Source organism: Macaca nemestrina, chromosome 5, assembly GCF_043159975.1.
Source record: "Macaca nemestrina isolate mMacNem1 chromosome 5, mMacNem.hap1, whole genome shotgun sequence".
Classification (NCBI taxonomy): Eukaryota; Metazoa; Chordata; class Mammalia; order Primates; family Cercopithecidae; genus Macaca; species Macaca nemestrina.
The window spans coordinates 112,766,613-112,792,618 of NC_092129.1; the positions used below are offsets into that span (position 1 = coordinate 112,766,613).

Below are 26,006 nucleotides of genomic sequence, written 5' to 3' on the forward strand. Positions count from 1 at the left end.
GCTCGGCTCTCTTCGTTTCCCCCTTCCCCGAGGTAATTTTCCCCAGCGGGGCAAGTGTTCTGTGGCAGCGTCGCCATACACCCAGGGCCTTCCAAATCCAGCTGGCCCCCAAGCGACCCGGTTTTCTCATCCCAAGTCACCTTGAGTAGAACCACAGCGGGCTTGGAGAGGTTTCCTAGTGGGCCAGAGAAGTTTCTCACCTGTTAAAGCCAGATGCGCGCGGTTAAGGAGTACAAGGGGCACAGCGGACCACAGCCAGGGAAGATTGCGACCCCGGGCGGCTGGGAGCCAGAAGCCCCACCTGTCTCGAGGTAAAGAGCGGCGCAGGGCAGAACTGGGCTGTTGGAGGAATACGCCTTTCCCTCCCCTCTACCTTCCAAAATACAGACGTCAGGGAAATGCAATTGTTTATTAGAACTCAAGTTTGTGTTGACAACCACTCAACAGAAGGTGTAAAACAAAAACAATCCACGTCAACCTCCCCCGCCACCCCGGCTTCCTGGACTAAAGTAGCGGGGGGCTTCCACTTTGCAATTATTTATTAGAACTCAGGTTTGTGTTTGCAGCCATTCAACAGAAGGGGTAAAAAAAAACCAATCCACATCATCCACCCTTACCCCAGCTTCAGGGGCTGAAGTAGGGGGCGGCTTCTAGTTTGCAATTTTTTATTAGAACTCAAGTTTGTGTTTGCAACCATTCAACAGAAGGGATAAAACAAAAAATCCACATCATCCTCCTCCCAACCGCAGCTTCTGGGCGAAGTACGGGCTTTCACTTTAACCCCTGACTGGCTCTGGCTCCAGGGCCCGAGATGCCTTCATAATCTGGTAACTGGGGCCCGGGTATCCTCGCGAAACCGCTGGGTCACTGCCTTGCTGGCAGCTTCGGGGGATCGCTGGGTCCCGGACTGGTTGGCAGCCTCGAGAGACTGCTGGGTCCCGGTCTCCCGCACCTCCACCGGAGAACCCTGTGTCCCGACCTCCCGGACCTCCACCGAACGCTGGGTCCCGGCCTCCCGGACTTCTGCTGAAGACAGCTGGATCTCGGCCTTCTTAGTGGCGACATCCTGGGCGAGGGCCTTTCCTGAGCCTGAAAGAAGAGCAGTGTGCGGAGGCCACAGCTGTGTCCCTATATCCTCTCCAAAAAAGGACAGTCACCCAAGCGGCCTGCGGGAGTAGGAACCAGGAATCCCAGAACGCGGGTTCACTTTGGCCTTCTGGATCCATGGCAACCGCCCCGTCTCCCACCCACTAACCGGGGGCAGGCTGGGAGGGCGAGACTGCAGCCCCAGCAGCCAGGAAACCCCAGGATCACTCCTACGGAGCCAGGGTTTGCTCCAGGTAGCCCCATTCCCAGCCCCGTACCTTTCGCCTGGAGCTGTCGGTGATAGTCAGCCAAGTTCATGATCATCTTGATTGTGTCCTCCTGGTAAGAAGGCCTCCCAAATACCAAGATCTCAGCCTCGCCGTTAGGGTCCAACCGATTCACATGAATCAAGATTTGCGACATACCCTGGACGTGCGGGATGCGTTCTCGGTCCCTGCCTGCGCGGGTAGTAGAGAGGCTGTGAGGGTTGGGTGGCTCCCGGGGGTCTTGGGAGGGGAAAGTGGAAGGAGGAGACAGCCAGAGGGCATTGGCTACTGGGGAGGCTTGTCCTGGAACGCAGTGGGATGTGGGTGTGGGCGGCAGAAAGAAGCCGCATAGGGGCTGCCCCTCCTTGCTCCACTCACCGAAGATCTTTTCCACCAGCCAAACCTCAAGGCGAACTACCTTCGGATTCTTCAGGAACTCAGAGTGGAACCAGGAGAACCGCTTAGGAAGGTGACCAAGCACCTCGACTGGCATTGCTTTTGGCTGCATCAGTTGCACGAGCGTCGGAAACCGCCTGGGAGTGTCCATGCTGCGCCCGGTCCTGCAGGAGACAAGACCACCACAGCAAACCCAAAGGCCAAGCTGGAGCTAGGCGACTAGAACTGCGGTTTCGCCTGGGCCTTATTTAAAGTGCTTTTGGCCAGCCCCTCCTCTCCAACCGCGCCCTTCTCATTGGGTCCCAGGCCTCGCCTCCGCCTCCAGGAGCCCCGGCTTTTTCCGAGGCAGCGCAAGTGCACCGGTTCCTGCGTTGCTCTCAGTGTCTCTTCTGTCAGGAGCAGCCCTTTCCCCAGCGCACCGGGTAGGAGGAACCGGGCTCTGGGCACCAGGAATCCGCTGGTGCCCAGCGGGAGTCTTAACCGTGGACTCAGGAAGGCGTGGACAAGCCCAGTATCTCTCCCAGAGGAAGGAACTGATACTTGCAGAATGAATACTTCATACGTCCCTCACTCGCTTCTGATCCCTGGCCACTACGTTTTCTCCCTCTGGCACCAGGTTTTCAGATTATTCTGTCACTTGCCTGAGACAGCTGAGTACAGAGCAGAATAAGCGCCCGCCTTTTTGTTTTGTTTTGTTTTGCTATAGGGTCTGTGTAGTGAGATTTGCATAGTAAAAAAAAGGGGGGGATAGAAAAAAAGTTATGGGGTCTGGCTATGTTGCCCAGGTTGGCTTCGAACTCCAGGGCTGAAAAAAATCCTCCCTCTTTAGCCTTCCCAGTGGTGGGACTATAAAGCGCTTTTAATTAATGCAGCAATGAACACACCTAACCACAGATGGTTCTCGTGGTTTGGACACCAGAGGAGATTCCTTGAAAATTTTTGACATCTCTGTTCTTTTTTATTTTTAATTTTTTTTTTTTTTTTTTTTTTGAGACGGAGTCTCACGCTGTTGCCCAGGCTGGAGTGCAGTGGTGCAATCTCGGCTCACTGCAAGCTCCGCCTCCCGGGTTTCCGCCATTCTCCTGCCTCAGCCTCCTGAGTAGCTGGGACTACAGGCGCCCGCCACCGCGCCCGGCTAATTTTTTTGTATTTTTAGTAGAGACGGGGTTTCACTGTGGTCTCGATCTCCTGACCTTGTGATCCGCCCGCCTCGGCCTCCCAAAGTGCTGGGATTACAGGCTTGAGCCACCGCGCCCGGCATTTTTAATTTTTTAAATTGGAGACAGGATCTCTGTCACCCAGGCTAGAGGGCAGTGGTGTGATTATAGCTCACTGCAGCCTCCAACTCCTGGGCTCAAGAGATCCTCCCTCTTCAGCTGCCCCAGTAGCAGGGACTACAAGCCTCTGACACCATGCCCAGTGATGCCTCTGTTCTCTAAATAACACAATTATATTTGTCTCATCCTTCCTTTCCTTTCTCCTTTCCCTTTTCCTTTCCTTTCTTTTCCCCTTCCCTTTCTGACAAGGGTTCATTATGTTGCCCAAGCTGGTCTCAAGCAATCCTTCTGGCCTGGGCAAAATGATAAAACCCTATCGCTACAAAAAAAATACAAAAATTAGCTGGGCGAAGTTGCACACCCCTGTAGTCCCAGCTACTGGGAAGGCTGAAGTGGGACAATCACCTGATCCCAGAGAGGCTGAGGCTACAGTAAGCAGTGATGGTGCCTCTGCACTCCCAGCGGGGTGACAGAGTGAGACCCTGTCTCAAAAAATAATAATAACTGAGCCAGGTGCGGCGGCTCACGCCTGTAATCCTAGCACCTTGGGAGGCTGAGGAGGGTGGATCATGAGGTCAGGAGATCGAGACCATCCTGGCTAACACGGTGAAACTCCACCTCTACTAAAACAAAACAAAAAAAAAAGTGTGAAAATAATAACTTTTAACTGTGTTGCTATAAGATAAATAATAATTTATAATTTATTTTTATTCAGTATTGAAACACTAAAGAGAACTTCAGGTTTGCCACATTAATAGACCAAATGTATATATTCAGGCCGCGCCCAGCCGGCCGAATATATTTAATATATAGGAATGATTTAGTAGTTGGGAAATTCTTACTTGCTAATTGAGACAATTAAAGTACTTTGCAAAACAACAAGAAAAAACAACCCCATTAAAAACTGGGCAAAGCCGGATGCGGTGGCTCACGCCAGGAGTTCTAGAGCAGCCTGGCCAACATGGCGAAATCCTGTCTCTACTAAAAATACAAAAATTAGCCAGGTGTGCTGACTGGCGCCTGTAATCCCAGCTACTCCGAAAGCTGAGGCATGAGAATCGCTTGAACGTGGGAGGCAGAGGTTGCAATGAGCCTGTATTCCAGTCTGCGGGATAGAGTGAGACTCTGTCTCCACAAAACAAAGAAACAAACAAACAAAACTGGACAAGGAACATGAAGAGATGTTTCTCCAAAGAAGAAATACAGGCAGCCAACAAACACATGAAAAACGCTCAGTATCACTAATCAGAAGAGGAATGCAAATTAAAATCACACCGATATACCATCATACACCAGTCACAATGGCTTTTATTAAAAAGTCAAAAAACAGGCCGGGTGTAGTGGCTCACGCATGTAATCCCAGCAATTTGGGAGGCCAAGGCGGGCACATCACCTGAGGCCAGGAGTTCAAGACTAGCCTGGCCAACATGGTGAAACCCCATCTCTACTAAAAATACAAAAATTAGCCAGGCATGATGGCAGGGGCCTGTAATTCCAGCTACTGGCGAGGCTGAGGCAGGAGGATCGCTTGAACCCGGGAGGCGGAGGTTGCGGTGAGCCAAGATCGTACCATTGCACTCCATCCTGGGCGACAGGGCAAGACTCCCTCTCAAAAAACAAACAAACCCCCCCAAAACAAAAACAAAAACAAACAAAAAAACAAAAAACAAAAAAAATGACAGGGCATGGTGGTTCACGCCTGTAATCCTAGCACTTTGGGAGGCTAGGATTTATATATCTACCACTGTCTTTCACCCTCTTCCAACCCAAGTAAGCTGGGACTTAACTACATGCATCAGACCTAGATCCTCTTAAAACAGAGATATGATTTTGTTAAATCAATATTCAATGTTTGCACTATTAGGACTTTGTAAACTATTCATAGCTGTATATACTTTACTATGATTTCTTTCCTTGACAAAGTTTTGTTTTTCTAGATATTAATAATGGATTTATTTATTTATTTATTTTTTATGAGACAGCGTCTCACTCTGTCACCCAGGCTAGAATGCAGTAACCCATCATAGTTCACCACAGCCTCCAACTTCTGGGCTCAAGTGATCCTCCCACCTCAGCTTCCTAAGTAGCTAAGATCACCGGCATGTGCCCCCACAACTAATTCATTTTAATTTTTTTTTTAGGACAGGCTAGTCTTTGTTTTTTGTTTTTTGTTTGTTTGTTTGTTTGTTTGTTTTGAGACGGAGTCTTGCTCTGTCGACAGGCTGGAGTACGGTGGTGCGATCTCGGCTCACTGCAACCTCTACCTCCTGGGTTCAAGTGATTCTCGTGCCTCAGCCTCCTGAGTAGCTGGGATTACAGGCACCTGCCACCATGCCCAGCTAATTTTTGTATTTTTAATAGAGACAGGCTTTACTATGTCTCAGTGCCTGCAACATGGCCACTGTATGCCCAGGCTGGTCTCAAACTCCTGGGCTCAAGCGATTCTCCCACCTCAGCCTCCCAAAGTGTTGGGATTACAGGCACGAGCCACAGAAACCAGCCTTATTTCTTTAGTATGTATTTTTTCCCGATCTTCAGGAATATTTATCTTGCATGCTATCTTTACTTGTGCCAGTACTGCTATTGGAATCAGTACCCTACATGTCATTTCTTACAACGGGGAGTATAACTATAGGATTAAATTTCAAATGGAGAATTGCTGAGTCAAAGGATCTATAAATTTCCAATTGATAAGGTATTGCCAAATGGCATCCCATTGAGGTCGAACCAACCTATATACTCACCAGCCTTGTTGCTAACATTATAATGTGATAAACATTGACATTAATTTTGGGTAAAACCAATGCATATGCTCGTAAGTGTTCCTCCTTTCTAAAAAATCATTATTGAGAAATGCAAGTAGGGATGGGTGGCAAGCAGAGCCCATGCAATGGCCAGATGTTCTCTACGACACTTGCTGCAACCCAGACCCACAGTAGAAGTGACCTTTAACATTCGGTTATAAAAATTTTCTCCAGGGCCAGGTATGGTGGCTCACACCTGTAATCCCAGCACTTTGGGAGGCCGAGGCTGGAGGATTGCTTGAGGCTAGGAGTTCTAGACCAACCTGGGCAACATAGGGAAAGCCCCATCTCTATAAAAACTAAAAAATTAGTCATGCATGGTGGCGCGTGCCTGTGGTCTCAGCTACTTGGAAGACTGAGGTGGGAGGATCGCTTGAACCAGGGAGGCCAAAGCTGCAGTGAGCTGAGATCACCACACTGTACTCAACCTGGACAACAGAGTGAGACATTGTCTCAAAAATAAATAAATAAATAAATAAATAAAACTTTTTCTCCAAATAATTTGTTGAAATAACTCAAGTCTTCAAAGTTTAACTTTCCAACTCTTGGTTCAAACCTGCACTGAAATTCTGGCCTTCAGTATCCTAGCAAAAAATCCCCCTTTGCAAGATGTTGAGGTGTATTGGAGAAACCGCCATTTTAAACAACAGAAATCGAGCTCAGATCGAAGTTGACAGAGGGCAAGGCAGGCATTCCTAAGGACCAAGTGGAACCCAACTGGAGAGGAAGAGGACACATTCAACATGCTGTGGAGGAGGGAGAGTGGGTTTTATCCAGGATCACATGGGATAAATGCAAGGACAGGCTCAAGTTTCCCACATGCAGCATTTCTCAATCCCATTTTCCTTGGCAAGAGTTCTTCTCGTTACTAGGCTCTTCCAATATAGACTAAGCTCTTGCCCTGGAAGGATTCTCTGTACTTTACAGATTTCCTAAGAAGGAAAAAGCCACTGTCTGTGGAGCTGGAAGGGGGCGTGACAGGACCCAGTCAGCCAAGGTCCCCCGACCCCTCCCCAGCTGGGACCTCGGGCTGCACCCAGGCTGCGCTGGGTGGGGTGGAAGCGCCCCCTAGCTGGACAGAGTCCCTCCCATACGCCCTGCACTCCGGGCCCTGTGGCCGGCTAGGCCGCCTAAGAGCGCAGAAGGACGCAGGAGCCGAGGGGCCTCCAGACCGCACGCCTAGTTCAGACCGCCCGCCAGGACCCCTAGTGCTGTTGGCCATGCCGGCCTCCCCACCCTCCGGCTCTTACGGGAGGTGATCAGGATCCTGGAGTCCTTGCCTGAATGCAAAGTAAATGTATAAAAGTAATCACAGTTTAAAAAATCTCATAGTACTGAGGTGTACAAAGTGAAGAGAGGCCGGGCGTAGTGGCTCACGCCTGTAATCCTAGCACTTTGGGAGGCTGAGGCGGACAGATTGCCCGTGCTCAGGAGTTCGAGACCAGCCTGGGCAACACGGTGGAAGCTCGTCTCTACTAAAAATACAAAAAAATTAGCCGGGCGTGGTGGCGCGCGCCTGCAATCTCAGCTACTCGGGAGACTGAGGCAGGAGAATCGCTTGAACCTGGGAGGAGGCTGCAGTGAGCCGAGATGGTGCCAGTGCACTCCAACCTGGGCGACAGAATGAGACTCCATCTCAAAATAAACAAACAAAAAACAAAATCCAAAATAAGCGGAGGAGCCAAAGGGGAGACAAGAAGCCAATGTGTTTATTTTGGGACGTGTAGAAGCCTCGAGAACATGAAGATGAAAAAGTATAGGGCAGGGGTGGTGGCTCATGCCTCTAATCACAGCACTTTGGGAGAAGGCCAAGAAGGGAGGATTGCTTGAGTCCAGGAGTTCAAGAACAGTCTGGGCAACATGGCGAAACTCTGTCTCTACAAAAACAAAATAAAACAAAACAGAAACAGAAACAAAGAAACAAAAAACCCACAAAAATTAACTGGGCGCGGTGTTTTGTGCCTGTAGTCCCAGCTACTGGGGGCTGAGGTGGGAGGATCACTTAAACCTAGGAGGTGGGGCCGGGTACGGTGGTTCACGCCTGTAATCCCAGCACTTTGGGAGGCCGAGGTGGGCGGATCACCTGAGGTTGGGAGTTCGAGACCAGCCTGACCAACACGGAGAAACCCTGTCTCTATTAAAAATACAAAATTAGCCGGGTGTGGTGATGAATGCCTGTAATCCCAGCTACTTAGGCAGGAGAATCACTTGAACCCGGGAGGCAGAGGTTGCAGTAAGCTGAGATCACGCCATTGCACTCCAGCCTGGGCAACAAGAGCAAAACTCTCTCTCAAAAAATAAAATAAAATAAAATAAATTAGCTAGGCATGATGAATTATGTATATATAAAAGAGTTTTGGATTAGACACTTAGAAAGTTGTAGGAAACCATCTAGAGCAACACTGTCCAACTGAAATAGAATGAGAGACAAATAATACTAACTTTCTCATAGCCTCAGTAGAAAGAAATGTGTGAAATGAATTTGAATATTATATCTTATTTACCTTAATAGATCCAAAATATTATCATTTTGGCTGGGCGCAGTGGCTTGTGCCTGTAACCCCAGCACTTTGGGAAGCTGAGGTGGGTGGATCCCTTGAGTGCAGGAGTTTGAGACCAGCCTGGGCAACATAGCGTGACCCTGTCTCTTTTTTTTTTTTTTTTTTTTTTGAGACAGGATCTCACTCTGTCACCCAGGCTATAGTGCAATAGCGTAATCTTGTCTCACTGCAACCTCCACCCCCTGGGCTCAACCAATTCCTTGTGCCTCAGTTTCCCCAGTAGCTAGGGCTACAAGCATGCACCCCCCCACCTGGCTAATTTTTGTCTTTTTTGTAGATACTGGGTTTCACCACGTTGCCCAGGCTAGTCTTCAACCCCTGAGGTCAGACGATCCACCAGCCTTGGCCTCTCAAAGTGCTGGGATTACAGGCATGAGCCACCCCATCCAGCCAACAAGACCCTGTTTTAACTGAAAAAATGAAAAACAAAAAAAGGAAAAAACAAAATATTGTAATTTTAACATAAAATCTGTCTAAAATTATCAATGAGAATATCTAAATTTTTGGTATTAATGTCATCAAAATCTTACAAGTAGCTTACACTTACAGCACATCTCAAATCAGACTAGACACATTTCCAGTCCTCATGTGACTAGTGACTTTTGTATTGGACAGTGCAGGTCCAGAGTGACTTTTCTTGAAATGCAAAGGAAGGTACCATGGAATAACATGTTTAGGCCGGGCGCGGTGGCTCACGCCTGTAATCCCAGCACTTTGGGAGGCCGAGGCGGGCGGATCACAAGGTCAGGAGATCGAGACCACGGTGAAACCCCGTCTCTACTAAAAATACAAAAAATTAGCCGGGCGCGGTTGTGGGCGCCTGTAGTCCCAGCTACTCGGGAGGCTGAGGCAGGAGAATGGCAAGAACCCGGGAGGCGGAGCTTGCAGTGAGCCGAGATCGCGCCACTGCACTCCAGCCTGGGCGACAGAGCGAGACTCCGTCTCAAAAAAAAAAAAAAAAAAAAAAAAAAAAAACATGTTTAGGAATAAGTAAGGTATACAGAAGTAGAAGTGAGGGTTGCTTTTCATAAAAGTCTGGGTGACAGGAAAAATGGAGCTTGGGCAGCAGGTGGAATGGGAGATGGGAAATTGAAAGTTTATTATGGCTGGGCATGGTGACTCACACCTGTAATCCCAGCACTTTGGGAGGCTGAGGCAGGAGGATCAGGAGGTCAGGAGTTTGAGACCAGCCTGGCCAACATGATGCAACTCCATCTCTACTAAAAATACAAAAATTAACCGATGTGGTGATGGGTGCCTGTAATCCCAGCTACTCAGGAAGCTGAGGCAGTAGAATTGCTTGAACCCGGGAGGCGGAGGTTGCAGTGAGCTGAGAATATATATATATATATATATATATAGAGAGAGAGAGAGAGAGAGAGAGAGCGCACTCAGCCTGGGCAACAAGAGTGAAACTCCATCTCAGAAATAAAATAAAATAAAATAAAATAAATTAGCTAGGCACAATGAATTATATATAATATGTACATATATACATACATATACATATATATGAAGAGAGAGAGAGAGAGTTGATTATTTGGCCAGCTGTGGTGGCTCACACCTGTAATCCTGTAATCCCAGCAGTTTGGGAGGCCAAGGTGGGCAGATCACTTGAGGTCAGGAGTTCGAGTTCGAGACCAGCCTGGTCAACATAATAAAACCCTGTCTCTACTAAAAATACAAAAATTAGCCGGGCATGGTAGCTGGCACCTGTAATCCCAGCTACTGGGGAGGCTGAAGCAGAACCGCTTGAACCCGGGAGGTGGAGGTTGCAGTGAGCAGAGATTGTGCCACTGCACTCCAGCCTGAGCAATAGAGTGAGACTCTGTCTCAAAAAAATTAAATTTAATTTAAAAAATAATAAAAATAAAAACAAAGAAACCCAATTCACTCTACATACTTTAGCATTATTCCTGAGAATAATGACCTTATCTTACATAATTGTAGTACACTTATCCCACTCTAGAAGTTTCTAAATTTTAGAAGTTTCTAATACTACTTTGAAACATAGGGCATATTACAATTTCCTTCATTGTCCTGAAATGCACCTCCAATCTTTGATTCAGAATTATCTGAACTATGCACACAGCATTTAGTGTCTCTTTAGTAAATTAATAAAACAGTCCTCTTTTTGTTTTCAGATACTGAACCAGAAGTCCATTTGTCCCATTATTGGTGATGCTAACTTGGGTTAACTAGTTCCTCAACAATCTTCATCTGATAGTTTTAGCTATTGATGATCATTTTCTAAATTAACTATACTGGTGATTGCAAAAGAACCCATAGTTTGTGTGTGTGTGTGAAGAGGTCTGCCTTAAGAAACCGTAAATAATGTACAGCTGAGGGGGTATTAGGTGTTACCAGGACTGGAAATGCCAGCTTAATCACCATCTGTAAAGCCATAAAACAGTGAAATCACACTCTCATCCAGTGAATCCAGTGCATCGCTCCAAACACTATGTTTAAAAAACGAATAAACCAAATTTATTTACAGACGAGCCAGAAGCCTGGACCGGTTTTGGCCGGAGTGCGCAGGCAGGGCCCAGGCGAGCTTTGAAATCCGGGTAGGTTCAAAGGCTCTAGAGCCAGGGGCTTGGAGGAACGCTAATCCCTTCAGGTAAGACAATCAATTTCCGAATTTCGGGTTTCTCTTTTGTTCAATGGCAAGAGTTCCTCCAGAGCTCCAGGGACGTTCTCCGGGTCGCCAGCAAAGTGGAGCCGCGGGTCCTGCTCCTTACGGCCGAGGGGATACGGACCCTTCTTTGGAACGTGTGAGGCAGGAACTCGATTCGGCAGCTACTGGGTGGTCCTCGCACCATCAAGCCGGAACGCCCGCTTTCCGAAGTTCAGGTCCCACCGGTTGTTCCCTAGGGGAAGGGTCAAGAGCGCCCTGCCCCCAGCCATTCCCAAGCCCATGGGATTCTGGTGCGAAAGACACAGGTCAATGCAGGTGGAAACCCTAGTTAACTTGGAGACAGCTGGGCCCGGGTGAGGCTCTCCCGAAGTCGCGGGAAGCGGAGGAGATGGCAACCCGCTGGACCGCAGCCAGGGCGGCCGGGCGCGGACCCAGGGTCCTGGCCTGAGTCCTGGCCCAGACCGGGGGGCGGGGCCGGGCCGGGGGCGGGGCCACCAGGTGCGAGGCTTTACCAGCCCTGAGGCTCGGCCCGCGTGGGAAGGCCTGGCGTGCGCTGGAGCGTGGTTTTGGTTCTGAGGGTCATAAGATGGGAACTCTCCCGGGACGTAGAAATATCCCGCCGTGGGTGAAAGTTCCCGAAGACCTGAAAGATCCAGAGGTGTTCCAGGTCCAGACGCGGCTGCTGAAAGCCATGTTTGGTGAGTGTGCCCAGTACTGGCGGGCTGCCCCGGCTCGGGAGTCTCCGCCGGCCCGGGGCTCTCACCTCTTTCCCCCAACAGGCCCGGACGGATCTCGAATCCCTTACATCGAGCAAGTGAGCAAGGCCATGCTCGAGCTGAAGGCTCTGGAGTCTTCAGACCTCACCGAGGTCGTGGTTTACGGTTCCTATTTGTACAAGCTCCGGACCAAGTGGATGCTCCAGTCCATGGCTGAGTGGCACCGCCAGCGCCAGGAGCGAGGTGAGAGGCCCGGGGACTGGGTACGCGGAACACAGGCTCGCGAGGGCCGCTTCGCGCCTCTCCTTCAGCGTTCTCCTCTTTCTCCTCTCTCTTGCTCACCAGGGATGCCCTTGGCGTCTGGGCCTTCCCGAGACCCCTTTGGGAGTGGGGGCCCCAGAGTGCCGGCCGTCGGTCTTGGAGACCCAAGGGTGAGACTAATGAGAGGCGGCCGATGCTGGACCCACTGGGCAGGGTTATCTGAGCTATCTTAACCGTCTCCTTGCCCCCTTCAGTTTCTTGGAGAATGTTCGAATGGGCCGAGTAGGTTCGGTTTACCAGGTCAGGCCCAGAACGCCTGGATCAGAAGTCCCAGAAACGAACCCTGAAAGAGGCGGAGAACAGTCCGGGCGCTTACTATCTTCCCCCAGACTCACGCCGTTGTTGCTATTTCTGGTGCAGGGATGCTCAAACTTGCGGAAGCCATGACTGCCCTCGAACTAGGCCCTTGGATGAAGTGAACCAGCTTCCAGCCAATGCAATGAAGGCCAGGATGCAGAGATTAGGTTGTGGCCAGAGCTGGAGTGATTCCTTCAGCTTGGTTTAAAATCTGCTCCAGCCTAAAGAGTTAAGGAAAACGATCTGTTTAGGGGTCTCTGCCCTTAGCTCTGAGTCTTGTTATGAATATCTCTTTGATGGTTGCCAATAAAAAAAAAGTGGCTTTTTTTTTTTTCATTTTTTCTCATTTTAAAAAATAAGAGTTCTTTGTAGTGACATGGATGCAGCTGGAAACCATCATTCTCAGCAAACTATCACAAGAACAGAAAACCAAACACTGCATGTTCTCACTCATAGGTGGAAATTGAACAATGAGATCACTTGGACACGGGAAGGGGAACATCACACACCGGGGCCTATTATGGGGAGGGCGGAGGGGGGAGGGATGGCATTGGGAGTTATACCTGATGTAAATGACGAGTTGATGGGTGCTGACGAGTTGATGGGTGCAACACACCAACACGGCACAAGTATACATATGTAACAAACCTGCGCGTTGTGCACATGTACCCTAGAACTTAAAGTATAATAAAAAAAGTCAAAAAAAAAAAAAAAAAGAATAAAGTTTTAAATAAGTTGATAGTTGAGTATGGTTGGATTGTAGGTACTACCTTTAAATATCTCTGAAGCACAGCTGAGGTGTGGACCTGCGCTTAACCCTTAATTGAAAACCTCCAAAGACAAAAGGAGGGTCGAAAGGCACACTTGGCTAGGGTCCTGAGATGCAGCACTGAACTAAAAACCTGTGGGAGATGGGATGATTGCCTCAAGTGACCTGGACTCACTTGAAAACAACCCTATAATAGGTTGATATTTTGTATATAAGCTGAAAAGCAAATGTCTCCAACAACAATATGGGAAGTCAGGACCATTGTCAGTGTAGCAGGTTTTGTGTGTGTGTTTTTGTTTTGTTTTCTTTTTTTCTTTTCTTTTTTTTTTTTTTTTGGAGACGAGTTTCGCTCTCATCTCCCAGGCAATGGAGCGATCTCGGCTCACTGCAAGCTCCCCCACCCCGGCCCGGCCCCCGGCTCCCACACCCCATTTCAAGCAATTCTCCTGCCTCAGCCTCCCGAGTAGCTGGGATTACAGGTGTGAGCCACTGTGCCTGGCCGAAATCTCAGATTTTCAAAGGGTTTTGTTCTCTTCTCCCAGGTGGTCCATACTCTAGGGAGATCCCCTCCTCTACAGTCTTAGCTTAAATATAGCTTAAAAACAAAGCTTAACCTGCTTTGTTTTTTCTTTTCTTTTTTTTTTTTTTTGAGACGGAGTCTGGCTCTGTCGCCCGGGCTGGAGTGCAGTGGCCGGATCTCAGCTCACTGCAAGCTCCGCCTCCCGGGTTTACGCCATTCTCCTGCCTCAGCCTCCCGAGTAGCTGGGACTACAGGCGCCCGCCGCCTCGCCCGGCTAGTTTTTTGTATTTTTTAGTAGAGACGGGGTTTCACCGTGTTCGCCAGGATGGTCTCGATCTCCTGACCTCGTGATCCGCCCGTCTCGGCCTCCCAAAGTGCTGGGATTACAGGCTTGAGCCACCGCGCCCGGCTGTTTTTTCTTTATGGCATTTATAAACTCAACTGATAGTGTTAGCTGCTCATTTTCCTCCTCTCTACTCCTAATATTTAAACTCCAAGGCAGGGATGTTGATTTTTTGTTCTTAAGAGGGGCAATATGGTATAGTACATACTGGTTAAGGATAGTGTTGTAAGAAACGGACAGCAGCTAGACTACCTGGGTTTGAATCTTGGCTCAGCTACTTATTAGCTGGGGAGAACCATGCATATGTTAGCCTTTGTGCTTCAGTTCTCCACCTGTAATATGGGGATAATTATATCTACCTCATTGGGTTGCAGTGACGATTAAATGAGATAAGACTATGTCCTAAATCTGTGAAGTATTAAGACAATGTCTGACACAATGGGCATTATTATTTTTTGTTGTTGTTGAGACGGAGTCTTGCATTGTCACCCAGACTGGAGTGCAGTGGCCAGATCTCAGCTCACTGCAAGCTCCGCCTCCTGGGTTCACGCCATTCTCCTGCCTCAGCCTCCTGAGTAGCTGGGACTACAGATGCCAGCCACCTCGCCCGGCTAGGTTTTTGTATTTTTTAGTAGAGACGGGGTTTCACCATGTTAGCCAGGATGGTCTCGATCTCCTGACCTCGTGATCCGCCCGTCTCGGCCTCCCAAAGTGCTGGGATTACAGGCTTGAGCCACCGCGCCCAGCCGGGCATTATTTCTTGAATCTGTGAATTACAGGCTATTCATGCTCTACTGCAGGACTGGAGTAGACTCATCTATTCCAGGTTCTGAGCAAGGAGGGACTCCAGCTTCCAGTCCTATCCTCTAAGGTTCTCATCATTGAAGACTCAAAGAGGGAAGGCCATGAGTCTTGTAAATGCATTGTTTTCCTACCCCCTGGAAGTCCCGGGTGCAGTTTCTGGGACCATTAGATGCCATACCGCTTGTGGGTCCCTGAGAAGACAAAGGTATGTTTGGCATACTATTGAGGTTTATTTGGAGTGGAGACCAAGGGATCAGTCATATACCCTGTTGGCATTTTGACCCTCCTCCCACCCCAGCCCTGAGAACTGTGCCTGGAAGGTCCTAGACCACTCAGCCTGGCTCCTGCTCAAGATTTTGAAGGAAAACCAGGCACGGTGGCTCACGCCTGTACTCCCAGTACTTTGGGAGGCCAAGGCAGGTGGATCATGAGGTGAGGAGTTCAAGACAACCTGGCCAACATGATGAAACCCCATCGCTACTAAAAATACAAAAATTAGCTACGTGTTGTGGCGGGCACTTGTAGTCCCAGCTACGTGGAAGTCTGAGGCAGGAGAATCGCTTGAACCGGGGAGGCTGAGGTTGCAGTGAGCTGAGGCCGTGCTGCTACACTCCAGCCTGGGTGACAGAGAGACTCCGTCTCAAAAAAAAAAAAAAAGAATTATCTGGGCCCAGTGGCACATGCTTGTAGGCCTAACTACTCAAGAGGCTGAGGCAGGAGGTTCACTTGAGTTCAGGAACTTGGGGTTACAGTGAGCTATGATCGTACCAGTGCATTCCACCCTGGGCGAAAGGAGACTGTCTCAAAAAAAAAAAAAAAAAAAAAAAACAAAACGAAAGTGATGGAACTCTCCCTCCTATCTCATTTTATATTCATACATTTCCTACTTCCCAGAAATAAGCAATATTTTCTTGAATGTCCATTCAAGAGTTTTAAAATAAATGTAAATATAAGGAATTATACGTGTAGATTATTTTCCCTCCTTTACAGCTGGGTATTATTCCATTTAATTCCACTTAATTCTCTACAAAATGACTTTTGAGTTTATTCCCAATCTTTTGCTTTTACAAAGGTGAGAGGAATACCTTGAATACTTTTTTTTTCTTTTTTTTTTTTGAGACAGAATTTTACTTTTGTCACAGGCTGCAGTGCAATGGCGCAATCTCGGCTCACTGCAACCTCTACCTCCTAGGTTCAAGTGATTCTCCTGCCTCAGCCTTCTGAGTAGCTGGGATCACAGGTGTGGGCCACTACACACTGCTAATTTTGTATTTTTAGTAGAGACAGAGTTTCACCATATTGGCCAGACTGATCTCCAGCTCCTGACCTTATGTGGTTCACCTGCCTCAGCCTCCCAAAGTGCTGGAATTACCGGTGTGAGCCACTGCGCCCAGCCTGAATACCATTGTTTTGCAAGTCTGCCACTAGTATGTCTGTAGGGTAAATTCCCAGAGGGAGAATTGCTGGTCCAAAGGGGAAAAACATGATTTTGCTAAATATTTTCATAGAGACTGCCTATTTCCCCATTGCCTCACCCTTTTTTGTTGAATCTGATGAAGTTTCCCTGTCTTTTATGTTGATAGCTTGAATTTGCTTTATGGACTAATGGTTGTTAGCACCCTCAGATGACCCTCATCTAGTGCACCCTTCAGAGAATCAGTTGGCTACGAAAGATTCTATGTGGGAATGTAGACCAGATACTTTTGAAACCCCAGTTCTCTAGTGTAAATCAAGCATATAAAAGTAACTGCCCTTATCCTTTAAGTCTAGAATTCTTTTTTCTTTTTTTTTTTTGAGACGGAATCTTGCTCTGTCACCCAGCTGGAGTGCAGTGGCACGATCTCAGCTTACTGCAGCCTCCGCCTCCCAGGTTCAAGTGATTCTCTTGCCTCAGCCTCCTGAGTAGCTGGGATCACAGGCATGCACCACCATGTCCAGCTTTTTTTTTTTTTTGTATTTGTAGTAGACATGGGGTTTCATCATGTTGGCCAGGCTGGTCTCGAACTCCATATCTCAAGTGATCCACCTGCCTTGGCTTCCCAAAGCACTGAGAGTACAGGTGTGAGACACTGTGACTGGCCTAGAGTTCCCTCTTAAAGGCAGAGTTTCTAAATGCAGAAAAATTTAAGTGAATAGGTGTCAATTATGGTATCAAAAGAGGGAAATTTAAGAATCTGCCATAAATTCCATGCATGTCCTGGACTGAAAAATTTTCAGCTCCCCTACCCCAACCCCCCAAACCAAAAGTAACTGCAATAAAATACTTTAAGAAAATTCATAGGTAAAATTTTGGAAGTAAAAGTCTGAAGGTGAAAAGCAGTATTTGCCTTGGAGCGGTTTTCTTTTTGTGAGCTTGCAGCTGGTGATCAGATTTCCACCAAGGTTAAATGCTACCATTACCGGAAACCACAAGCTTTCTTGTAATGGAGATGAAAGGGGTCCGCCCTAAGGAAGGTCTGACAATGGGATTGAAGAGTTTTGGAGAGGAGGTAAAACAAGTGCTTAGTCCAAGAAAACCTTTAAATAACAAGCGATGAACACCCAATCAAGTGTAATCATCCGACCCTGAAGTGGCTAATATTAATGACAATTGCCAACGCTGATTGAGAGCTTCTAGTTCCGCGGGACTAGAAGCTAGGCTCTTCCTTTTATTAAACAAATTCTCAAAATATTATCATTCTCATTGTCCATTTAAAGAAATCGAGATCCCACCAATCACACCACCTCCCAGTATTTATGTATTTACACTTAAATGTGTACGTGATTTCTTTGGGGGCCCTATGAAACGTTTTTATTTTTAATTTATTTTATGAGACGGAGTCTCGCCCTGTGGCCAGGCTGGAGTGCAGTGGTGCAATCTCGGCTCACTGCAATTTCCAACACCGGGTTCAAGCGATTCTCTTGCCGCAGCCTTCCCAGTAGCTGGGATTACAGGCACGCGCCTCCATGCCCGGCTAATTTCTGTATTTTGAGTAGAGACGGCGTTTCGCCACGTTGGCTAGGATGGTCTCCAACTCCTAACCTCAGGTGATCCGCCCGCCTCGGCCTCCCAAAACGCTGGGATTACAGGCGTGAGCCACCGCGCCCTTCCGGGCCCTATGAGAGTTTTTACCCTGTGGGTGGGCTGATACAGGGGGAGAGGGGAAATCGGAGTGGGTGTGGATGTTCCTCGCAGGGCCCCGCGGGGTCACCTATGCCCAACTCATTCCCAAGTGGGCTCCGAGGCAGGCGCTGTTAGGTCCCTTGGGACGGAAGCCGCCTGCAGGGTGGTCTGAGGCAAGTCTTCCACCTCTGTAGACAGGCGGGCCCTCCGGGAGCTTCCGGTCCGGTTAGGAGCCACGTGGATGTAAGAATCTGAGAAATGAACGTTAGTGCTGTGCTGGGAGGCTGAAATGTTGGGAACTAGACCTGGGCAGGGAGGTCAGGGATGGTCCCCCAAGGAAGTCACCTCTGTTGAGATCTGAGTGACCGGCAGCAGCGCGCCAGATGAGGAGGAAGGGAAGTGCAGCCCTGGGAACAGAGGAGGATGGTGGCTAGGCCAGAAGGTTGAGCGGGCTGGGGCATGGCCGGAATGGGAGCGAGGCGGTTCCCCCCGAGGCCTCGCAGACCTCGCCGAGAGCAAGGGTAAGCCGTCCAAGGGTTTTGAGCAGAAGGTGACTATGGAACCACCCGGAACCACTCAGATAAGCTGTTTCCCTGTCCCCGGCAGCTAGGATCCTGATTCTTCTCTAATGGCTCTGCCCTGCCTCTCCACTGTTTCCAACGACTCATTTGTTGATTATATTCGTTGAATGCCATTATTGAAATATTTGTTGAAGGCCGGGCGCGGTGGCTCACGCCTGTAATTCCAGCACTTTGGGAGGCTGAGGCGGGCGGATCACGAGGTCAGGAGTTCGAGACCAGCCTAACCAACATAGTGAAACCCCGTCTCTACTAAAAATAGAAAAATTAGCTGGGCATGGTGGAGGGCGCCTGTAGTCCCAGCTACTCCGGAGGTTGAGGCAGGAGAATTGCTTGAACCTAGGAGGCAGAGGTTGTGGTGAACCGAGATTGCACCACTGCACTCCACTGTGGGCGACAGAGCGAGACTCCTTCTCAAAAAAAAAAAGAAAGAAAATAAATATTTGTTGAGTGTCTGCTTTGCTACATACTCAGGAGTGGTGTTTTAGGAAGGAAACAAAAATGAAAATGTGGCCCGGGAACATTTTCAGGATTTCAGAGAATATTTTCATGAAACAAGTGCCTGGAGTGTTACTTACATGAAAGAAATTTGGAACATTAAATTGTATGGTAACTAATCAAAGGCAGAAATTTTTTTTCGAGAAGTTATCTGTATGGCACTAGAATTCCAGCGTTGGAATTTGTCCAGAGAGGGACTGCTGCACCACATCTTGTAGCCATTTTGAAATCTCTGCTGCAGAAAGGGAAGGATCAGGTTATCCAAACTTCGACTGTCAAAAGCTGGTCCTAGTTTCATGGGATTTCTCTTTTCCTTCTAGCTTCAACGGTCTAAATAGTGTTGCATTGGGGATAGATAAGATTTACCTTCATGAAAATGCCAAATTAGCCGACCCTGTGATCACTGCCCATGAGTTAGCGCTGTTCTGCAAGGAGCAGTACTGTAAAACAAAACAAAACAGCCAAATTAACTACAATCAAACCTTTGTGGCTGCTGTTCGGCATCCATGGATTCAACCAACCTCCCATCAAAAGTATTCAGAAAGAAAACAATAACAATACAACAGGAAAGATACAAACGAAACCCAACACAATGTAACTATTTACATAGCATTTGCACTGTTAGTAATCTAGAGATTATTAAAAGGTATAGGGGAGGATGTTCATAGGTTATATGTAAACATGACATTTTACATTAAGAACTGGAACATCTGTGGATTTTGGTATGGGAGAGGGGGTCCTGAAACAAATCTCTCAGATACGGAGAGATGACTGTAATATTTCATTCTGCCACTATAAAAGGAGAAGAAAATGTACAACATAGGGCTCCTGGCCTAAAATTCTTTCACAGGCATGGGAATTTAATGGGGACAAGTAGGGCAAAAGAAACAGGAGTATCAGGGCAAAAGAAAACAGGGCTTGGGGTCTGTGGGAGGGAAAAGAACTAAAAAGAGGAACAGGTACACAATTTATCTCTTTTTGAAATTTTAGTAAATTTTGATGAGAAGAGTCCCAGATCCATCTGTCTTTTGAAGAATACAGACAATCAAGTGCTGGGGTCAGGGGCTCTCCCATGTTCAGGATGGTGATTTTGTGGGTGGGGTAGGCTGGCAGAGCCCACTGACATCTGGGTAATGAGAAGATGTTGGTTGGTTAGGATGGCATTCCTCACCCAAGCCCTATAACTTGATTTTCCAAGATTAATGATTACTTAGGATTATTTGATTTATCCCTCTACCTCCAGGTTCCTGTTGTAAACTAAAAATAAAATTGTGGCTCACATCTGTAATCTCAGCACTTTGGGAGGCCAAGGTGGAAGGATTGCTTGAGGCCAGGAGTTCTAGACCAGCCTGGGCAACATAGCAAGACCTGATCTCTACAAAAATTAATAAATTAGCTGGGTGTGGTAGAACATTCCTGTAGTACCAGCTGTTCAGGAAAGCTGATATGGGTGGGAGGATTGCTTGAGCACAGGAGATGGAGGCTGGCAGTGAGCTGTGATTGTACCATTGTACTCCAGCCTGGGCGATGGAGCAAGACCCTGTCTCTAAAAATTAAATTTAAAAATTAATTAGGCCGGGCACGGTGGCTCAAGCCTGTAATCCCAGCACTTTGGGAGGCCGAGGCGGGTGGATCACGAGGTCAGGAGATCGAGACTATCCTGGCTAACATGGTGAAACCCCGTCTCTACCAAAAATACAAAAAACTAGCCGGGCGTGGTGGCGGGCGCCTGTAGTCTCAGCTACTTGGGAGGCTGAGGCGGGAGAATGGCGTGAACCCGGGAGGCGGAGCTTGCAGTGAGCCGAGATCACGCCACTGCACTCCAACCTGGGAGACACAGTGAGACTCCGTCTCAAAAAAAAAAAAAAAAAAAAAAAAAAAAAAAAAAAAAAAAATTAATTAAAAATGTAAATGTAAGAACTGGTAGAAAAGGCCAGGTGCAGTGACTCACGCCTGTAATCCCAGCACTTTGGGAGGCTGAGGTGGGTGGATCATAAGGTCAGGAGATCGAGACCAACATGGCTAACAGGATGAAACCCCATCTCTACTAAAAATACAAAAAATTAGCCGGGCGTGGTTGTGGGCACCTGTAGTCCCAGCTGCTTGGGAGGCTGAGGCAGGAGAATAGCGAGAACCCAAGAGGCGGAGCTTGCAGTGAGCCAAGATGGCACCACTACTCCAGCCTGGACGCCAGTGTGAGACTCTGTCTCAAAAAAAAAAAAAAAAAAGAACTGGTAGAAAAAAGAAAATATTTAAATAATAAATTATATAATCAGGCTTTTATAAACCCAACCTCAAAGGCAGAAATCATAAATCAAAATAATACTAGATCAGGGAGCTAAAAAAATTGGAAAGTCCCATTCTTTTTTTATATTTTTAATGTTTTTGAGATGGAGTCTCACTCTGTTGCCCAGGCTAGAGTGCAGTGGCACGATCTCAGCTCACAGCAACCTCCACCTCCTGGTTCAAGCGATTCTCCTGCCATAGGCTCCCGACTAGCTGGGATTATAGGTGTGAGCCATCATGCCCAGCTAATTTTTGTGTTTTTAGTAGAGGGGGAGGGGGTTTCACCATGTTGGCCAGGTTGGTCTCGAACTCCTGACCTCAAGTGATCTGTCTGCCTTAGCCTCTCAAAGTGCTGGGATTACAGGCATGAGCCACTGTGCCTGGCCTCTATTCTTTTAAAAAGGTCAAAATGAGGTGGGGTGAGGGGCAAATCAGCAATATAAGGACGAGCAAGTGGCTAATACATGAATAGTTAAATAGTTCTCACAAATCAGTAAGTAGGCCCAGCGAGGTGGCTCACGCCTATAATCCCAGCACTTTGGGAGGCCGAGGTGGGCAGATCACCTGAAGTCAGGAGTTTGAGATCAGCCTGACCAACATGGAGAAACCCCCTCTCTCTACTAAAAAATACAAAATTAGCTGGGCGTGGTGGCACATGCCTGTAATCCCAGCTCCTTGGGAGGCTGAATCAGGAGAATTGCTTGAACCCAGGACACAGAGGTTGTGGTGAGCTGAGATAGCGCCATTGCACTCCAGCCAGGGCAACAAGAGCAAAACTCCGTCTCAAAAAAATCAGTAAGTGTATCTTTTTTTTTTTCTCTCTCTCTTTTTTTTTTTTTCTTCAGAGTCTTGCTCTGTCATCCAGGCTGGAGTGCAGTGGCTCAATCTTGGCTCACTGCAAACTCCCTGTCTCCTGTGTTCAAGTGATTCTCCTGCCTCAGTCTCCCGAGTAGCTGAGACAACAGGCACACACCACTACACCCAACTAATTTTTGTATTTTTAGTAGAGACAGAGTTTCACCATGCTGGGCAGGCTGGTCTCAAATTCCTGACTTCAAGTGATCTGCCCACATTGGCCCCCCAAAGTGTTGGGATTACAGGTGTGAGTCACCACGCCCATTCTCAGTAAGTATATCGTAACAGAACAATCAGCAAATGAAGAAATGCAAATAACCCACATGCTTCTGAGAGAAAGTATTCAGCCTCTAGCTTAGAAATGTACATCGACACAATTAAATGCATTTTTTCACCTGTGAGTTTGGCAGACATTTAAACCGATGCTATTTGGGAAAAGTTCCTGATATTCTGCATCTCAACACTACAATTCAAGATAACTTCTAGGAGACCAAGCACCGTGGTTCACGCCTGTAAACTCAGCACCTTGGGAGGCCAGGGAGAGTGGGTCACTTGAGGTCTCGAGTTCGAGACCAGCCTGGCCAATATGGTGAAACCCTGTCTCTACTAAAAATGCGAAAATTAGCCAGGTGTGGTGGCGTGTGCCTGTAGTCCCAGCTACTCAGGAGCCTGAGGCAGAAGAATCATTTAAACCCAGGAGATGGGGAGGTTGCAGTGAGCTGAGATAATGCAAAAAATAAACAACAACAAAACAAAACAAAACAAAACCTTGTAGGAATTGTTTAATAAAGAATGTCCTTTGCAGCCTTATTGGTAATGGCTATCATATTTTGGTTTGAACATTTGGAGGCCAAGGGCTAAAGCTAGGGCTGGTTCTCAGTCCACATGGTTCTGAAGGTCCCATTTCTAATCTCTGAAGTGGTTCCTTTTTGTTCAAATACTTGTTGCCTGGCCTAGGGGTGCTGGGTGTGAAAGAAAAAATGTGTAGTTCGCAGATGTCTGGGTTAGACAGAAGGGCTAGGAGTGTGGGGGAACTTTTTGAGGTAATTCTTGTTTAATTTTTACTCCAAGGAGAAACTTGTTAGTCTTTTGAATTCAGATACGGTTATCTACCAGCAAGTCATCATTTGGTAATGTAAATAGGATTGAGAGGTCATGTCCTTCATGCAAAACTTCAGTATTTCTTGAAGAAGGGAAATTAGTTGTTTTAGTTAACTAAAAGCAAGCTTACTAATTTTGAATTATTTTCTTTAACAGTAAGCATAATTTTTAAAGATAATGCCGTAAGATGAATGAAGGAGGATTAGGGTGCAGTGAGAGAAGGCATCTATCTAACCTCTTGAAGTCTTTGTCATCAACAAAAGATGACTGTGAACTACTCTGTGATATTTTAGAAGCCAAAATAAGTTCTAGTGTTTGGAAGCTTGTGGAAGCAGATTCTGGCTCAATGTGGAGAGCTTTCTGACACAGCAGTTTAACAAATGTAATCTCGTGTGCAGGACGTAAAGGGAGATACCACGTTCTTGCATTTTTAAGGGGCTTTAGCTTAATGGTGCCAAACATAATGAGTATAAAAATCAGTGGAGAAATACAGTGAATAAAACATTCCTCATGATTACTCATAGCTAGATATTTCTCTAAAAGTTGAACATGATGTGAATTCATCTGCCTGCATTTAATGCCTAGGTTTTGGAATAATATATATCTCCAACAGTCAGCTGTAGTGCCTATTAACTTCAGTAGGGATGGCGGCAGGTTCAAGAAGTCAAAGAAGAGACCTGGAGCCAGTGGAGGAGACATAGGGTTTTATTAGGGGGAGCTTACATACAGGGACAGCCCAGTGACAGTGGACTGGACAGGAGAACCACAACCATTTGCAAAAAGCATGCAGTTTATATAGCATCTTCACTTAGCACACTCCTGGCAGCAAGCGCCATGTGGCAACTTTCATTTCTTAAGTTACTGCTCTCAGGTTTATCTGCCATAGAACATCCATCCCAGTTATTACTTTCAGGTGCATCTATCCTATATGAGGCCAGTGGGATATTCACACTTTGGGTAGCTGAAGGGAATTCTTGCTGATCTTTGGATCAGTTAAATTTATATACAGTGGGTTGGGCGCCGTGGCTCACACCTATAATCTCAGCACTTTGGGAGGCTAAGGCAGGCGGATCACCTGAGGTCAGGAGTTCGAGACCAGCCTGCCTAACATGGCGAAACCCCATCTCTACTAAAAATACAAAAAATTAGCCAGGCATGGTGGCGGGTGCCTGTAATCCCAGCTACTCAGGAGGCGGAGGTTGCAGTGAGCTGAGATCATGCCATTGCACTCCAGCCTGAGTGATAAGAGCAAAACTCCGTCTCAACAACAACAACAACAACAACAACAACAATTTGTATACAGTGAAACTCCAGTGTGTGTATGTATGTGTGGGAAACATTCTTATTCTTGGCAGGATACAGAAGAAAATTTATTGTATTGGCAGATTGGATGAGAAGTTAACACGTGAAGATGGTCTTCCCTTCATTCCATTTGATATTGAGTCCCTCGTCATGCCCACATATTTGAACATGGATTGCTATGGTAAGTTCTGAAAGATCAAACATCTACACTTACCATAGTGCAGCATTAGCATTCGGTCTTGTCTTGTCTTGTCTTTCTTTCTTTCTTCTCTCTTCCTCTTTCTTTTTCTCTCTCTCTTTCTTTCTTTTTTTTTTGATGGAGTTTTGCCCTTTTGCCCAGGCTGGAGTCAAGTGGTAAGATCTTGTCTCATTGCAACCTCCGACCCCTGGGTTCAAACAATTCTCCTGCCTCAGTCTCCTGAGTGACTGGGATTATGGGCACCCGCCACCACGCCTGACTAACTTTTGTATTTTTAGTAGAGATGTGGTTGTACCATGTTGGTCAGGCTGGTCTCAAACTCCTGACCTCAGGTGATACACCCACCTCAGCCTCCCAAAGTGCTAGGATTACAGGTGTGAGCCACCGCACTGGGCTTTTTTTTTGTGTGTGAGACGGAGTCTCACTCTGTCCCCAGGCTGGAGTGCAGTGGCAGGATCTCAGCTCACCGCAACCTCTGCCTCCTGAGTTCAAGTGATTCTCCTGCTTTAGTCTCCTGAATAGCTGGGATTACAGACACCCGCCACCATGCCTGGCTAATATTTGTATTTTTAGTAGAGATGGGGTTTCACCATGTTTGTCAGGCTGGTCTGGAACTCCTGACCCCGAGTGATCCACCCGCCTCAGCCTCACAAAGTGCAGGGATTATAGGCATGAGCCACCATGACCGGCCAAAAATGACAGCCTTTCTAATAGATATGTACGTGTGAATAACAGATATGTAAGTGTGAATAGTTGTTTATTTATTTTGTTTTGCTTTGGAGCATTTTCAACAGATTTACTGAGGTATAATTGATGAAATAAAGCACACATATTTAAAGTGTACAATTTGATGAATTTTGACTATCTATCTATATATATACCCATGAAACCATTACCACGATCAAGAGAATGTGCCCTGGGGCTGGGCGCCATGGCTCATGTCTGTAATCCCAGCACTTTGGGAGGCCGAGGCGGGTAGATCGCCTGAAGTCGGGAGTTCGAGACCAGCCTGACCAACATGGAGAAACCCTGTTTCTATTAAAAATACAAAAAATTAGCCGGGCGTGGTAGTGCATGCCTGTAATCCCAGCTACACAGGAGGCTGAGGCAGGAGAATCACTTGAACCCAGGAGGTAGAGGTTGCATTGAGCTGAGATTGTGCCACAGCACTCCAGCCTGGGCAAGAAGAGTGAAACTCCGTCTCAAAAAAAAAAAAAAAAAAGCAAATTCAGTAGCTTTGGAGAAGCCTAGAGGAGACTTTATTAGTCTCCCTCAAGGACAAGCCA

General features: G+C 47.3%; 3 protein-coding genes across 3 annotated transcripts in view; 2 read left to right on the top strand and 1 right to left on the bottom strand.

Moving 5' to 3' along the window:
• Positions 1–464: 464 nt before the first annotated feature.
• LOC105479456 (KH domain containing 3 like, subcortical maternal complex member) lies at positions 465–1,905 on the bottom strand. The gene is made up of 3 exons (XM_011737412.2): positions 1,731–1,905; positions 1,365–1,544; positions 465–1,089 (listed from the first exon to the last, which is right to left on the bottom strand). The coding sequence occupies exons 1-3, from the start codon at positions 1,897–1,899 to the stop codon at positions 818–820; spliced, it is 621 nt and encodes a 206-aa protein (XP_011735714.1). The 5' UTR covers positions 1,900–1,905; the 3' UTR covers positions 465–817.
• Positions 1,906–2,246: 341 nt separating this feature from the next.
• Positions 2,247–12,722, top strand: LOC105479457 (developmental pluripotency associated 5). Its single transcript, XM_011737413.2, has 5 exons — positions 2,247–2,364; positions 10,888–10,957; positions 11,062–11,726; positions 11,808–11,987; positions 12,426–12,722. The coding sequence occupies exons 3-5, from the start codon at positions 11,615–11,617 to the stop codon at positions 12,482–12,484; spliced, it is 351 nt and encodes a 116-aa protein (XP_011735715.1). The 5' UTR covers positions 2,247–2,364; positions 10,888–10,957; positions 11,062–11,614; the 3' UTR covers positions 12,485–12,722.
• Positions 12,723–18,232: 5,510 nt separating this feature from the next.
• Positions 18,233–26,006, top strand: part of LOC105479461 (KH domain containing 1) — a 96,216-nt gene continuing 88,442 nt past the window's right edge. Inside the window, 2 exon segments of the mRNA XM_071096855.1 lie at positions 18,233–18,422; positions 24,575–24,702. Of these exon segments, the coding sequence (XP_070952956.1) occupies positions 18,361–18,422; positions 24,575–24,702 (190 nt within the window). The 5' untranslated portion in view covers positions 18,233–18,360.